Source organism: Merops nubicus, unplaced genomic scaffold (genome assembly GCF_000691845.1).
Source record: "Merops nubicus isolate BGI_N331 unplaced genomic scaffold, ASM69184v1 scaffold11180, whole genome shotgun sequence".
In the NCBI taxonomy this organism is placed as follows: domain Eukaryota; kingdom Metazoa; phylum Chordata; class Aves; order Coraciiformes; family Meropidae; genus Merops; species Merops nubicus.
In genome coordinates, this window is record NW_008580896.1 from 5,464 (window position 1) to 21,304 (window position 15,841).

Below are 15,841 nucleotides of genomic sequence, written 5' to 3' on the forward strand. Positions count from 1 at the left end.
AGTTTTACACTGGAGATAACCACAAGGGTAGATCTTGTCTACTACAACAACAGAGTTGTTGAGCTTTCATTTTTAGGGTCTCTCTGTTGAACACCTAGAGAAGAGAAATATTCAAGTCAGTTGGTGATATATGGGCAGACTTGAAGGATCAAAGATCCTTTGTGCTGCTACGAATCTCAGGCTGTGTTTGGTGCCTACTGAATGTGCTGGAATGTCTTTGTGGTCATGAAGATCATTGGCAACAAGCAGGGTCAGACTACAGCAATTGGAAGACCCTATCCCTTGACAAGTGGCATTTTTTTGTGAGGGGAGGCTTTGCTCACATCTTGGGCAACAGATCAGAATTGTGAGCTTGAATCCCAGTCTTGCTTTTGAATTTTACTTCAAGTTTAATAACTGATGTTTTTGTTAGCTGGCTGGATTTTGGTGTGCGGATTTTCTATTTGTACTACTGTGAAAATATTTTTATTTACAATGGTATTTCCACTGGGAGATGCTTTGTCTCCAGGGTAACTTCCCTGAAAGTGGTTTCAAAAGATAGTCTGTGCAGAGTACTATGTCTTGTTTTGCAGTATTCAAATGCCCCTTTATATAGTAAAATAAAAGATGTCATTCTTCTTCTGGTACTATTTTTGCCCCAACTTGGCACCTTCTTATTGTCTGAAAAGTGGGCAGAGCCTTGTAGGTGTACTCAAGAATTTAATCAAGATGATGTGGGCTTCACTGTAATTTAGTGATCAAGAGAGAAAACAGTAGATGGGACATGGCATGGCTATATCATGCAGTTTGCTTTGTGACAGGGTGGAGAACTGCTGCTGGAAGAGGAGGAAAGAAAAGAATGGTCTTTTTGGTTGTTTTTTTTAGGAGGCTGAGACAGGGACAGGATTTTTTTGAACAGCCAGGTTTCTTGAGCATGAAGATGATGGAAGGATGTTATGGAGGCAGAATCAGGAGGAAAGACAGAGCCAGATCCCCAGCTAACATCACTAGGTATTTTTAGGAGTGCTTCCTGAGGGTGCTTTCTGTGTATAAACAGACAAGGTTCCAGGGGGCAGCAGGGAGGGGGATTGGTATAACTCAGTGATACTTGTACTGAGTGGTACACTGCAAAGAGCAAACTATTTGACTTTACTAAACTGCAGCCTCCTGCAACAGATCAAGGGTCTAGTTTCTAAGCAAAAGAGTTGTAGCCTAAAGAAAACTTAACTGTTGAAAGCCTCACAGGCCTTAGAGTCCTGTGTGACTTGGCTTCAGGAGCTGTATATATTCTTTGAACATCAGACTATGAAGTAAATTTGCAAAGCACAAGCTATTTTGAAGCCCCTCTCCACAGTAACACAGCTCAGCCTTGTCATCAGGAAAAAAACAAGACAAAAAAGTAACAGGAGGAGGATAACATCTGGCAAGTGGATTTAAGAGTGCTTTGGAATTCTGGAGGGCCTTACAGGAGCTGGGCAGATCTGATCTAGGCATCAGGGGTATGCAGAAGAAAGTCACCTGGTCTTGTTGGGCAGCTGAAGCAGAAGTGGAAGCCACTGGCTGAAGTGTTATTTAAGGCACTGTATCCAAAGAGAGCACTCAAGTGTATGCTGAATGTCATGAAAAAAAAATGGTTAATCTAGAATATAGTCAAGTTAGGCTTGTGCAGTTTCTTGATATTCAACCCTGAGAAGTTAGTTTTTTGTTTTTGTGGTCTATTCTGGTTTGAGGTCACTTTTCTTTCACTGCCCCCCCGCTTTTTTTTTTTTTGGTAAGAGATAAATGGCAAGAGCTATGAATTAAGGTGGTACCATAGGAAGGTCATCCTTGCTGTAGCAACCCCAAAGCTCCATGTGCAAGGAGGAATGAATTAATGCTCCTGCAAAAAAAAAAAAGGCCAATACTCTTAGATGTTGTCACAACAGATGGTATGTACCTGGACAACGTCCTGGATGGCATTTCTTTCCATGGGAAACCTGCCCTTGGCATCATCTCCTCCCAAGCAACTTGCTGAAAATTTCTATCCTCTCTTCCCTTGGCTCCTTGTAGACCAGATTTATGGTCCCACTTTCCTTTCACAAATAAAACCCTAAGTGCAATTCCAAAGGATAAATAACACAGTGCAGATGTGCCTGCAGCAGTATTCTCTGTATTTATCATTGCAGAAAGTCTGGGTGGAAAAAGCTGGTGAAGGCAAGATATCTTCTGTGAGAAAACTGTTCTCATGCTTTCGTGCCAGTTCTGGAGGATGGAAAGCAATCCTGCTGTATTTTTCCCCAAACATCCTGCTGCAGCTCAGGCAAACTCCAGGTGCCTTGTCTGTGAAAAGGGGCTAAGACACCCATCCTTGCTTGTAGGCTTGCTGTGTAGAAGGTACACCAGCTCCACCACAGTGCTGGAGGTTGCTCCTTCATGAGCACACAGAATGCACAGGTGTTTGTAGGTAAACCTCAGCATTTTACCCTCTGCACAGGGTAAGAAGTGGGCATGGAAAAGATGGTGGCATTAATGCTGCTCTATCCATTAGTATGTCTGAATCTGCCATTCTGATTGCTCTCAAGAAACATTGCACATCTGGCACAGCAGAGGCACTACCCCTGCTAGGGGGTGAGTGGGGCTTCTTCCACTTGACTCAGCAGCAGCAGAATTGACAGCTGCACACCAGGACCAACTGCTTTGTTAGCAAGGATGGCTGTGGTGGAAGGAAGCTATTCCTTGTTTCTTGGGCTGAGCTGGTGGCATGCAAAGAGTCAGCAACTCTGCAACTCAAAATTGTAGCTCAAGATACACCTGAAATTACCCTTAATACTGTGCTCATTTTCTTTGTCTTGATTCCAGCAGTAATTTTAAGGGACTTTTGCTGCAATAAGCCACCTCAGTGTTCAACACATGGGTCAGAGACTAGGACTGCTTAATTGTTATCAGCCACTGCATCTGTGCCCCCGCCAGGCCACTTCCATGATGCTGCAGCCCTTGTGTAGAGGGAAGGTAATGATGGGGTCAGGTTCTGTCATCTGCTGAAGGGTGGAGAAACTGCAAGGAGATCTGGGGACCTGCCTTTCACTGCCTGAATATGGCAGCAATGCAAAGCGCTGGAACCATATGGGGCTTTTCTAGAAAGGGAATTTCATTTTTTCCCTGGGGTTGGATAGTTCCTTTATTATCTTTGTGTCACTGTTTTTGACCTCTTGTTCTTCACTGTTGGTTGGGTTTCCTTCAGGGTCGAAGAGGAAGCTTCGGTTACGTACCTGTAACAGTGGCACAGAGTCAGCAGCCCTGCTCTGTCTGTACCCCAGCATTTCTGGTGGGCTGCAGCTCTGGCTGGGCTTCCTGCTCCCAGCTGCAAGTGACACATGGCAGGGGAGTCTATGGCTATCCCTGGCCCGTTGAAACAGTCCTACAATAAGCCTCAGCTGGGGTAAATGTAGGCTCAGTCACTCTGAGAAGTTGTTCACTTTAAATTCTGCTCTGCAACCACAGAAGTTTCCAGATGTGCAGCTTGCTGGGAATTATGACCTGTCCCGATGCCTTCAATGCACAGAGATTTTGGACCACTGTGCTTCATATGTCCCTTGTGCTTTAATATAGTGCCATTTGGCTTGGCATAGGCTAAGTGACAGAGACACAAAGGGAGTGGCTAGTAAGGCAACTGAAAAGACTACTCACAAAACACCTTTGGCATGTTCTGCAATAAAAAAAGCATCCCCAGACAAACCGAGGTGGACACCCAAGTGCCAGGAGTGGTTCAGCCACCACGCTCACTGAAATCTAATCTCATTCCTGTGGCAGCCAGTAAGTGGCCTGTGAAAGCTGTAACTTCACTGATTTTTCCATCATTAGCTATGACCTCCCTTCTGGCTGCTTACTCCAGTCTCAAAAGGATGTGACCCTTTCTGGAGGGAAGACCCATTTCTCTGTTGCCTGAGAGGAAATTAGTCTCAAGCATTTTTTGTGTTTTACTTACTATGCTTGCAAAGGTGGAGACACCACCTGAATTTCTGTGTAGGCTCTGCAGGGAAATCATGTTTCCATGTTGCATTATGAGCAGTGCAGTGGAAGTGTGCTATGCTCAGTTAACTTTATGTATAGAGGCAAAAGAAACTTCAGTTGAGAACAAGTATACGCTTCTCTCTTTCTGTTCAACATCCATAGTGCTATAAATACAAACTGCAGGGTACTTTAAGAACTGCAAGCCTTTAAGACCTCTCAGGGGAAAACATCACACCAAATTAATCTGCCATCAAGTGGAAATTCTATATTGTTTGCATTTGCCAATGTTCTGTATGTGGCTGTAATTGTACTGAAGCAAATATCTGCTTCGAGTTCTTCACAAGATTGAATGTGGCCAATTGGGCGTAAAAGAGTAATCGAAATGCAGAGCTGCTGCTTTGGGTTTGTTAGAGGCATTGCTCATTTTTGCTCTGACACGATGACACTATGTTCTGGCTTTCCACTAAAACAGGGAAATTTGGGGAACGTGATTTGGAGCGTCAAGTTGCAAGGCAAGGGGAGGAGGTTTCAGCCTGGCACTGCTGCTGCCCTGCAGTGCAGTGTGCCCTGAGCGTGCCCCTCACTTTCCACTTTCCCTCCCTCTGCCTTGCACGCAGGCTGCTGATGGCGTGCTCTTGGGGTGCAGGGTCTGGCTGGGGCCTCCAGTGTCAGCTCCCAGGGATTTAATGGTCTTCTAACGTTCTGAGGATTTGCCATAGATGTGAAGCGAACAGGACTTGTGGAAGTCCCAGCAAGAGCCTCCGTGGCTTGTAACAGAGGGAGCTGAAGGTCTCATCTGGATCCTGACTGGTGTCACCACGTCAGACGAAAGGAGCATGTCAGCTTGCAAAACTTGAAGTCTTAGCCTATGCCAGCTGGATGTGAAATGAAAGATTTGCTTAAAAAACTCACTCATGCCTTCTTTTTCTTTTTACTAGTTTAGCCATTTTCCCTCTTGCCATATAAATGCAATTATAAGCAAGTAAAAAGGTCTTTTTTCAAGTTGACTGTGCTGCCTTTTAATTCTGCATGAAAACCTAACTGCTCCCTATGCCTTGCACAACAGGCAGTTAAATAAACAGGCCCAGGTGGAAAAAACTGCCAGTTTGAATCCTTCTTTATTTCATTTTATTTCCAATTAGTGGGCTTATCCAAAAAACACATGCTGAACTCAAACCAGCTTGTTTATGCTCCGCTGTTTCTCAAGGCGTTTCTCAGTGCAGCTACGGGTCAGTCCTGACAGCATCCTTGTGCTGTCTTCAGTGAGGACAGCACCTCTTACATCTGGTGCCAAGGGACTTGGCCCCTGGGCACTAGCAGGCCTCTGCTCCTCTGCCTTTCCTCCTTCCTAACTGGAGGTCCAACTCTCGAAGCTGCTTGAGGAAGCCGGAGTTGGGGCAAATCCCTCTGTGTGAACGTACAGTCTGAATTGCATCAACAAGGGACATATTCTCACAGATCATTAAGAACGCAAGGACAAGAGTTGCAGATCGACTGATTCCCATTGCACAGTGAACTAGTACTTTGCCTGGAAAAAGGAGAGAGAGAGAGAGATGCATTTATGCCAGGAGGCTAAATGGTGGGGTTTATGGTACTGGAACGGAGATGGAAGAGGTGGTGATCCTGGGACTGAGCAAGCAGGTGTGCTCAGTCCTGCAGAGCAGACCTGGTGCAGTGCTGGTTGGGGAACACTGGGGGTTTTAAGGGTTTTAAGGGCTGAGGACAGAAAATTCAAAATTTTATTCCAGGATCCATGACTGCTTGTTTGGGCTTAGCTGTTAGCTTGATGGCATGCCCTTAGCCCTCCTGCCCAGCCTGCTATCCATGGTGTCCTGCTTGCTCACCTGTTATTTTGAGGGGAATATACTTGCTGGCAAAGCTTCAAGTCTTTGTACTTGAGGTCCATGCTAGAGGAAGCAGCCTTGGCAGGTTACTTGCTGCCAGAGGGCCTGGAAACTTGGGTTTTCAAATTTGTGATGCTCAGGAGTGCTCACAGCCATTGCAGGAACACTTGATTTTCCACAAGCCCTTTTTTCTTGTTTGCTTAGGGCAGTAATGCTTTCTAAGTGTGCCAACTGCTACCCGGACCTCGATGGAAGTGTGTGAGCAAATGGGTGTTACCATTAAGAATAGCTCCTGTTTGTGTATCCTGTTTGCACCAGCTTCCGTGGGGTTGCTTTGATTGGTTTATTATTTCTGTAGCCTGCCCTGTACATCTCTAGTCACTATCCTTCCCTAATGCCTTTATCTTCTCTTCTGTATTAGGTGACTACAAAAAACAGTTTATAAAATGTTCTGAGGTCCCCAGGGATTTCAGTGTGAGGTGTGCATCTTCATTAAGAGTAATATGGTGAGTTCTTCCATGTTGCTCTAAGTGAGCTTCAGGAAAGACCTTTCAGGGATCCAGGAGTATAGCTCCCTCCATCCCTGTGCTCTGATTTTGGTGGTTTTTTTTTCCTGGTGTGGTCACTAATGAAAGCAGCCTGAGAAACACCATTCTGTATCATGACTGCTTCCCAGGTTTCTAGCGTGTGTCTTTGACACATGTTGTAGGGAGAGAAACATTTTCTTAAATGGTCTTATGTGAAATGAAAGGAAATTCTGTCAAAAGGATTGCTTTCAGGTGGAAAAATTCAAGTTTGTAGTCCTTACCCTCTGGATGTGAACAAAGAGCTCATTCTGGAACTGGAAAACCTGCATCTTATAAATATTGCAAAATGCTTCAACTTTCACAAAAATGGTATGATTCTATAAGAAATTTTCAATCTCAAAAAAAAAAAAAAAAGAAAAAAGTTCTGTTGTTCAACTCAATTATTGCCATGCTTGACAATTTTCAAACTCTCCTTTGCTGCAGTTAGTTCTAGTCTTTTCACAGAGACCACAGCTCAGCAACTGGGCATTATTAAAGTAACCAGTGATCAGAATCAGATTTGAGCTTCTGACCACCTGATGGACAGCTCTGTCTCCCATTAAGGCAGCTGAAAACAATGCCTTTTTAACACAAAAATTTCAGAATTTTACTTGTAATCCTCACAAGATTTAAATCAATTTTCTGTTTTTTTTTTTTTTTTAAATTTATTTTTTTTTCAGACTCACATTTGTAGTACTTTGTTTACCAATTGTATAGCTGTAAACAATGCAATTTAAAAAAAAAAATACTATTTATATCCAGAAAAATATGAAAATCAGTGAAAACAGTCCCATGTTGCTTTTTCCCTTTGGAGATGGAATAAAGTATCTCAAATGCTGATTCTCTGTAAAATGTAAGGGCAAGTAGAAAGAATAGGCAGCTTTTCAGGGCTAGTTCCTTGTGTTGTTTGTGCTTACAGCATCTTCATTTCTCTATTACCAGAGAGCGAGATAAAAATATCCTTGTTGGATGATGAGCCTAGACCCAGCCAAAAAACCTCAGACTGATTGCCCCCATCTCCCTGGGTGTTAATTCTGGGTACTTTGTGCATAGCTTTTCATCTTAAATCCCGTTTTGTTTGTGACAGAGTATTTATTTAGCAACTGTTCTAGTTCTGACTAATGATGGTGGCATAGCCACATGCTTGGAGAGTGCGAGCATGTGTTGTAAAAACCTGCTCTGGCCAGCAGGTTGAGAGAGGTGTTGAATTCCACAACGTATGTGACACAGCCACCTTTCATTATCCTGGCATGAGAAATCCGAGCTCAGCCCTAAAGATAGACATGTCTTCAGTAGAAATAAAGGGACTAATATAGTCTCCAAGGAAGAGGTGGAAACGGCTCTGGTGACAGCAGACTTGGACTGGGCATCAAAACCTTTGGGGGGAGGAAGAGATTTTTCCAACATAATGTCAGTTTTGCAGAATTAGAAGATCAAGTGATTTCTATTTGTGTTTTCCCATTCAGATACAGCTTCACAGAATATACTGAGGTGCTGGTACCGTTATTCAAGTTAAACTTACTTCTATCTATCTGCTAACTCCACTAATTCCATGGGGATTCTTGATTATTCAAGTTAAACTTACTTCTATCTGCCAACTCCACTAATTCCATGGGGATTCTTGGAAGTGAAGTCCTACTTTTTACGGGAATATGTGGAAATGTTTTGCACCCCTGCTAAAAGAGAATGCTAATTTGAATTTTCACTAGAATTTTTTTTTTTCCATGTGCTGCACTAGTAGCCTTCACACCAACCTTTTAGGATGTGTATGCTGTATTATCTTCCCCAGAAGAGGCACTTCAGACACAAATAACCTGGACCGTAGATTTTCAGAGGAGTGTAAAGGAGTCAGGAGCACAATTTTTCTGTACTGTGACTGTCTCTTTACAGTTTTCTATTGTGCAAATACAGCGCTGAGTCCAGAAGGTCTTTAGAAAATCCATGCTTCAGTAGTTTGTAGCAGGCCTAATGGCCAAGTAGTGGCAGGGACTGGGGAAATACTCTAATCCACATGCTAGAAAATAGAAGCTGTAGAACAACATAATCTGAAAAATTTTCTTAAAACAAGAAGTGATTTTTTGTTTGTTTGTTCAAAAACTAAGCTACCAGCACTCTACAATTAAAAGAAGAAGAAATTATGTTTATGGCTTGAATTGCACAAGGAGGGAGAAAACCAACAAAAAGCAACCAAAAACCAACAAAAAAGAGATGGCCTTGATGTTGGATTTGATTTTACATGACTAAATATTTGGAAATTCCCATCAAAATTTACCCAGAAGTTGGATGAGGGACAGGAGACTTGCTGTTCTGATCTAATTTCTGTAAAACTGTGCTTGGGTCCATTTTTTTCCCACCCAAATGGAGCCTTCTGCCTTGGGAGATGCTCAGCCCCATGTGCAGTCTGGAAGTGAAGACTGAGCCAAGCACAGGTATGGATGCTGCTTTTAAATATCGTCTGCTGTGTTTTTGTTGGGAGCTCAGAAAGCCTTGTACAGGCTGTCTCTCTACCATTTTATATCTAATTCTGTGTCTGAGAGGAGGAAGTGGTAAGTAGAAGTACACTGAATTTTTTGCCCTGCTTCTCTGGCTTATCTGCACTTCATAAGAGTCTCCTAGATAAGCAACTAGCTTTAGAAGGTGTCTCAGCAAAAATCTGGACAAACCTCGACTATTGACCTTGGACCTAATCTGCATGGCTCTCTAATATACCTGTTCCCATGAGAACATAGGTATATTATCTCTTTTACATGTGCAATATCTATTCCACATTGTTAGCTTTTGTTTCACCATATGCAGAGGTTATGACAAATGCTGGTACACTGACAATAAAATAACTGTTTGTTGCAGATAAATCAGTCATGTGAAATGGTTTAATTAATGTAAAATTGCTCTAATGAAAGCAAATTTGAATTTACTATGTGATTATTTGTAGCAAACAAATTGAATATTAAACTTGAGTGAGGACACAAAAGCTGCACTGCTATTTGGTTCTGTTTACAGGCTCAGACCCTTGTCTCTTAGCAGTAGCTGTACACGGGTTAAGTGACACACTGAAACCACCATGATGTACTGCATGTGACTAGTGCCTGAAGCGTGTCTGCACCATGTGGGCTGACCAAAGTGGGCTTGACAGCAGCACATTGCATCAGCCTCTTGTGGGAGGCAGCTGAGATGCACCATCCCAGCATGGAGGCTCAGATTCCTGGGTGGCTGCTGGACCCCAGCCTGGGAAAGCAGTGCTCACAGAGACAGTCATGCTGCTCACCCCTGACATGGGGTAGGCAGGGAGGTAACAACCAGCTCTTTTGCACCACAGAATGTGCCATAAGCTGATATCCTCCAAGCCTGCCTTCCCAGACCCTATTTGTTTTAACATACAGTGCAAAAAAGTTGGACTGATCCCACATTAGAAGGACGTGGTGCAACCTTCTCTCTGAGCTTGTAACAGGATCCCTTAGGAATAATGAGATTAACTGAGGAGAAGTGGGAGCACCGAGCTTCTAGTGTTATTAAATCTTGCAATCCTTATTTGAAATGTTGCATCGCACATCTCAAGCTACTTTTTGCAGAGACAGACAATAACTGTCATCTGGCTGGGATTTGTGCAGAACAATAACACTTGGTTTTCAACAACGGATTATGGATATTATATCCAGCTCATGCCTGCTGTAACTCTACTGACATCAAAGGGTTTGCACTAGGGACAAAGCTTGCACATTCAACTTTGTTGGCCAAATTCGAGTTGGGAAATTCAATGTTGTTGAACAAACCAGTCATTAAAGCACATAATATCTTATTGTCCTTTTGCTACTCATCATTATCTGAGCTAAATGTCCTGAACTAGCCCTTGCTTTTTTGCAGGATGGATGCAGTTTGGCTTAAGATCAGGCTCCGGATCCGTCACCCAGAATGAATGCCCCAGCTGCCCTTGCTCCATTGAATCCAGCAGAATTATGCTGCTCACCAGGAGGAGAGCTCAGCTGGGTTCCTGGGCCCTGGGGACTCTTCCTACTCCACCATGGTCTTCTCATCTCCTGTTACATTTTAGCCACTGTCCTGTAGCCGAGTGCAGAATAAATTAGCTATTTCTTCATGAATCAAGAGTCTATTTTGTTACAGCTGACAACAGGAAAAAAAAAAAAAAAAGAAGAAAAAGCCTATGGAAAGTTTTAAACAGTGGTGTGTTGCTTCTTCTCACACCTTCCAGAACAGGTAAGGGCTCTCATCTCCTGGAGAGTGGGAGGTCAAACTGATGTTATATAATGCACCCACAGTAGCGTCAAGAGACCCTTTTCTCCTGTGTTAAGCTCCTTTCATGACCACTGGAGAAGGCAGGCATAACCACCAAGGGGGCAGCAGGGGAGAGGGAGCCTAGCTCCCTTTTCACTTGCTGCAGTTAAGTGGAAGAAGGGAAATGCCTTTGAGAGGGTTTGCCGTTTCTTTCAGGAAATTAATGGGCAGTTTTAACCGGCCTCTTTAAACCATGTTCGGAGGTCAACAAAAGGAAAAGGTCTCTACTTGGGGATCTTTTCCTCTGTGTGGTGTTAAATAGTTTTTGTGGCATGCTTTTATCTGGGAACTCAAGCTCTCATTCCCTCTCTTTTCTGCTAGACTTTACCAAACCCTGCTGATTTATGCTTAGGTGTCACTGCACTCCAGAAAAAAAAAAAAAAAATGCAAATTGTACAGGTGGCCTTCCAAAGGGGCAAGAGTGATATTCAAGATGTCGCCCCTTGAGCATGAAGGAGAAGGCCAGTGCTTCCCTGACACCATGTTTTTCCTTGCAGAAAAGGGGGCAGGTTGTGCATCTGCTTGCTCTTGGCTGAGCCTTCCCACACAGCTCTCTTATGTGGGTACAGGAACAGCAGGGCTGTGCTGAAGGAAAGGCAGCCAAGGAAGCAGAGTTCATAAAATAATGCTTATGTGGCATGGCTGCAACAGTGCTGCATGTATTTCTTAGTCTATATGACCAAGATGATGAAGTCAATCATTCAGAGTGTGGTGCAACACTGTGACAGGAATAGCTCCCAATTAGAAGCAAGTAAGTGCATGCTCCCCTGCTTTCCTTTGCTTGTGCTCTGGCTTCTGGGTTTGAAGAAGCTCCCTTAAAAATAAATTCCTTACATCACTGAAGACGTATTCTGCTCAGCTAACGTAGAAATCTGGAATAAACCTGTCCATACTGTTTTCTGGACTCCTGTGTAAACCATCAGAATTTTTCTTCAAGCATGATGGGGAGTAACAGGTTCTTATTTAATTCTAATGAGTATTTGATTCACAGTTTTAAATATGTTTGTGTCTCATATAGTCTTAACTTCAACTTACACTCCCAGGTGAAAAAGATAATTCAGTTTTTAAAATAAGTTGAATTTGCTTGTAATAGTTAAGCAGCAGTCTTAAGTGACTTCTCAATCAAACAGAAGTACCTCGTTACATCCTGAATTTTATATGAAGAGGCCTCTTGTTACCTGGTAGAATTTTTTTGTTCAGCATCACTGCTTATAATAAATGCCATTTTTTTCTCTTCTTCTCAATGGTACGAGTAACAATCCCCTCCCTGTTTCACCCATGCACAGGTCATGGGTATTTAGCTGCTCAATTTCTGTACCTCAGGAAATTATGCTTCCAGAACATCTTGTTTATGTATTTTCTAAACTGTTGCACTTCCCTTAAAATTATGAATGTCAGCAACAGCTGGACTGTATATGATTGAATTTCACCTTGTCTCTATTCCCAGAACCCTGCTTCCATATGGAGTTCAGTAAAGCAGCATCTAAAAAGCATGGAAGTAGGGATAAATATGCACTCTAGACACGATGAGTTCATTGCATTTGCCTTGAGCCCTAACTTGTTCTGCGTGAATGACTTTTTCAGTATTTGGGCATGCATCTTGCAAAGCACTGTTTTTAGTTGCTTTTGTGGCCACCATGATTCATCTGTTGTTTTCAGTCTTTTGTCAACTGATTTGGAACTTTTTTTTTTCTTAACACACATATGAAAAGATTTTGGCTCTCACCTTTCTCTGGAGCACCACCAATAATGACTTCAATTGTAAATAGCATATGCTGAACAGAAATATGTGCATATCCAAACTCCCCAAATAAGTTAGTGGTTTTGAAATCCAACTGCATCCGCCAGTTGCACAAAGGCAAATACTTTCTAATGGGATGGATCAAGCCCTCCAAACAGCAGTAAATGCTGAAGTATCTAGCACAGAGGTACACTCTTTTTAGTTGTCATGTCTCCCTTACTAGCTTGCACAGTGTGGATCAGATCTACTATATGTAGATCATATGTATATGATTAAGCTGGGTAGTTGGTATTTTAGTATCGTCACTGATATTAAAGCTCATCGTGATGAAAGCAAAACAGCAAATAATTGTTCTTTTAATAAATTGCTTACTTTTGAGTGGGTATCTGTGCGATTTTGTGGTGCAGTGGAGACTTCCTTTTGTGAAGGTTGTCCTTAATAGTTATGATCCCAAACTAGCTCCAGGCCTCTGGCATTGTAGCTGGCCTGTGTTTAGCCAATCTAAAGATTTTATTGTTCATCTTTCTATTTCAAGGTTACACTCCTAGAAATAGCATGATGTTATCTTCTGGTTGATGCTGTTCTTTAGGTTCTCCTACAGAGCTGCTTCCCAGCAAGTTCTTCTCTACGCAGTGTTCATAGGACTCGCACAGATTGCAGTGTTATAATTCACTCTTCTTAAGCAAGTATGACGTTTGCCCTTGTCTTTTTACCCCATTCCAGCTTTTATTTTAAATCCCATCACTAATTTGAGATCAAGTGTAAGTGCATCCTCCTAGATCAGTGTGCCCATACAGGTAATAAAGGATGCTTGCTATTTTGTCTTTTGCTAATGAATAGTGATAGGCATAGGGAAAACATTGAAAGCCTGTGCAGCACATCCTTCCCTGTTTTAGGGGAACAAGGGAACTCCCACTCTCTGTGAGAGTTCAGGAGCCAGGTGTGACACTACTTGGTTTGGATATCTCTATTCTTAACCTCATCTACAGATGGTTAGTTTATGCCAATTACTATTTGATAACTTGCCCTGCTTGGCTCCTGTGCAGAAGATAGGCAACATTCACAGAGGGTCTCGTTACCTCTTGGGGAATTCAGTGCTGCTCTTATGTAGTGAGCAACTGGGTAGAAGTAAATGCTGAGATCAAAGTTTGGGTTGTCCTCTGCTTCTACTCCATAGTAATCCACAGGCAGGTCTTTGTAGAATTTGGGTCCAGTGTCAATGTGAAATCGCCCAGCAGCAGCATCCACGACGTGGGAGATGCCCATTCGGCTCAGCTGCGCTTTGTCCCGAGCAACATGCCTGGAAGAAGGATGGTGAGTTACATTCACCTGCTGCGTTATGGTGCAGGGTGGAAATGCTGCTGATGGTGAAGTTTCTTAAAACCACATGATGCTGTAGTGGCTATTTTCTGACAGCCTGATCAGGTCCAAAGTTTCCACCAAAACGCTTCAAGACAAAGAAGTGACTCGGTAAGAAAGCGGCTTTTATACGTTCTGCATTTTTCTCCCAAGCATCAGTTTGGGAGGTTCTTCTCAACTGATGAAAAATGAAAAGGTGGCAATGGTGATATTTCTGTACAAGCCAAGAGTTTTGTGATTTGCTTTCTCACCAAGTCACCTCTGCTGAGCATCCATGAATTCAGGGTATTGAAGCCATCTGGCAATGAGTGGAGAAGAGAAGGTTGATCCTGTCTTACCTAGTTCTGGCATGACTGCCTGCAGTACTGATGCCATGGCCCCACCAGGTTCTTGCATCGTGGGACTAATGCAGCAGGAGAAATCAGGAGGGGGAGTCAGTATCTTCAGATACTAAGGATGCCTTTTCTCTCTGCTACAGCATCCTATGCACAGTTCAGCCTTGCTCAACACTTAGACTTACTGTGAGGGGTCCCCAGACTAGTGCCTAGCTTTCCTTTTTGAATAAAGAGTAGATTTGGGGTGAAACAGCATAAGGGCTAAGAGTTGCATTAACACCTTCCACCCTTCCCTCTCTCTTACAGGTCTCCCACGTAAAGGTTTGGCCAGACTTCATCCACGTGCCCCGTGGGGCGTGCGTGTGTGCAGAGCAGGCGCCGCAGCTCCTCCAGGGGTGGTGTTCTGGCCCTGCTCTGCCTGCCAGCCAGCCCGCTCCAGGCACCTCGTGTCTCAGGGCGCAGTGAGTCCCTGCTGCACGGAGAGTCCCAGGCCATCCTGAAAGGCAGAGGGCAGATGTTCACCACCAGCCAGAGATATTTCTGAGGTCGCCCTCACTTCCTCTCACCTTCCCTCACTCCCTCATAAAGCTTGCCCACAGTAACAGCAGTAAGCTTTTTAGGGCAGATACTGTCTTTCTCTTGTGTATTTATGTGTTTATCACAGCAGAGGCCATGACTGGACTGTTGCAGTCTAAACAGTGAGAGTCCATAGTCCCGGGCTGCAGTTCAGACAATTATTATCCGTCTGTGCTTCCACAGTGAAGTTTTGTATTATGGCAAATTGGAAGTAAAAGCTTTTGTAAGCTACTAGGGCCTCAGTGGGCTTATTTTGACCACTCAGCCTTTCTTTCTAGGTATGTCAAACAGTTGATTAAAACTTCATCGTTACATTTATAAAGTTGTTGTTTTTTTTTTTTTTCTCACAGGACGTGGGAAAGTTCATACTACCATTTGGAATTCTAGACACTATTACTACTGCAGTGAAAAAGCCTAGTCCTTGATACACCAGCACAAGAGTTCTGCTTTTGATTGGGAAGAGGCAAGATTACAGAAAACGTATTTTGCAAGTGTAGCTATTCAGTGAATATAGAAACAAGTTACTAATTTGATATGCTAAGCTTTTCCTTCAACCATGTAACTAGGACTTCCTTATATATACTTGATCTGATTTGTCTTTTATAATTTTCTCAACACCCTGAGCTGAGCTGAATAGATTTGGTCGTGAGTAAGATTTGGTGCAAAATCTTACTCACTGGTTAGCTCTTAATTGTCAGCTTCGACAGGGGAGACTCTGTAAGGATTATTTTGGTTCTTTCTAATGATATCTACTAGCCATACTTGTCCTCATGATAAATGTTCATGGCAGAAAAAATCTGCATGAGTACATTATAGTGATTCCAGCTGCCATTCATAAAAGCATTAATATATTTTTTTAATAGGTTTTCATTTGCATTCCTCTCCTCTGCCCACTCCAAGAACTATCCCATTTCTAACCTTGAAGTAAGTACCTCTATTACAAGGAACAACACTTCTTTTTCTTTCTTTCTTTTTTTTTTTTTATCAGTCTAGCTCTGGATTTACTCTGTTCTCATGTGGTACATGTCTTTTGAAATAGTGGTTCCTTTTGTTAGCTATAGATTTGAACAGTTCGAAGGATTTTTTAATAGGGGAATAGAAATTCTGTTTTTACTGAAGTTCTGTTTTAAGAAAACATTAAATAGATTTATTTTCTATTTT

At 42.8% G+C, this 15,841-nt stretch overlaps 1 protein-coding gene across 1 annotated transcript; it reads right to left on the reverse strand.

Annotated features, from left to right (window-relative positions):
• Positions 1–5,282: 5,282 nt before the first annotated feature.
• Positions 5,283–14,599, reverse strand: LOC103777379. Its single transcript, XM_008944967.1, has 3 exons — positions 14,409–14,599; positions 13,490–13,710; positions 5,283–5,497 (listed from the first exon to the last, which is right to left on the reverse strand). Exons 1-3 carry the CDS (start codon positions 14,597–14,599, stop codon positions 5,283–5,285), a joined length of 627 nt encoding a protein of 208 aa, XP_008943215.1.
• Positions 14,600–15,841: the final 1,242 nt, after the last annotated feature.

What these genes read in the sequence shown, in the direction of transcription:
- LOC103777379 (XM_008944967.1), bottom strand. Translation starts at nt 14,599, where the DNA reads ATGGCCTGGGACTCTCCGTGCAGCAGGGACTCACTGCGCCCTGAGACA. An exon ending in AACCTTTACGTGGGAGACCT is followed by an intron (nt 13,711 to 14,408) that starts GTAAGAGAGAGG and finishes TCCTTCTTCCAG; the next exon opens with GCATGTTGCTCGGGACAAAG. An exon ending in AGCACTGAATTCCCCAAGAG is followed by an intron (nt 5,498 to 13,489) that starts GTAACGAGACCC and finishes TCCTTTTTCCAG; the next exon opens with GCAAAGTACTAGTTCACTGT.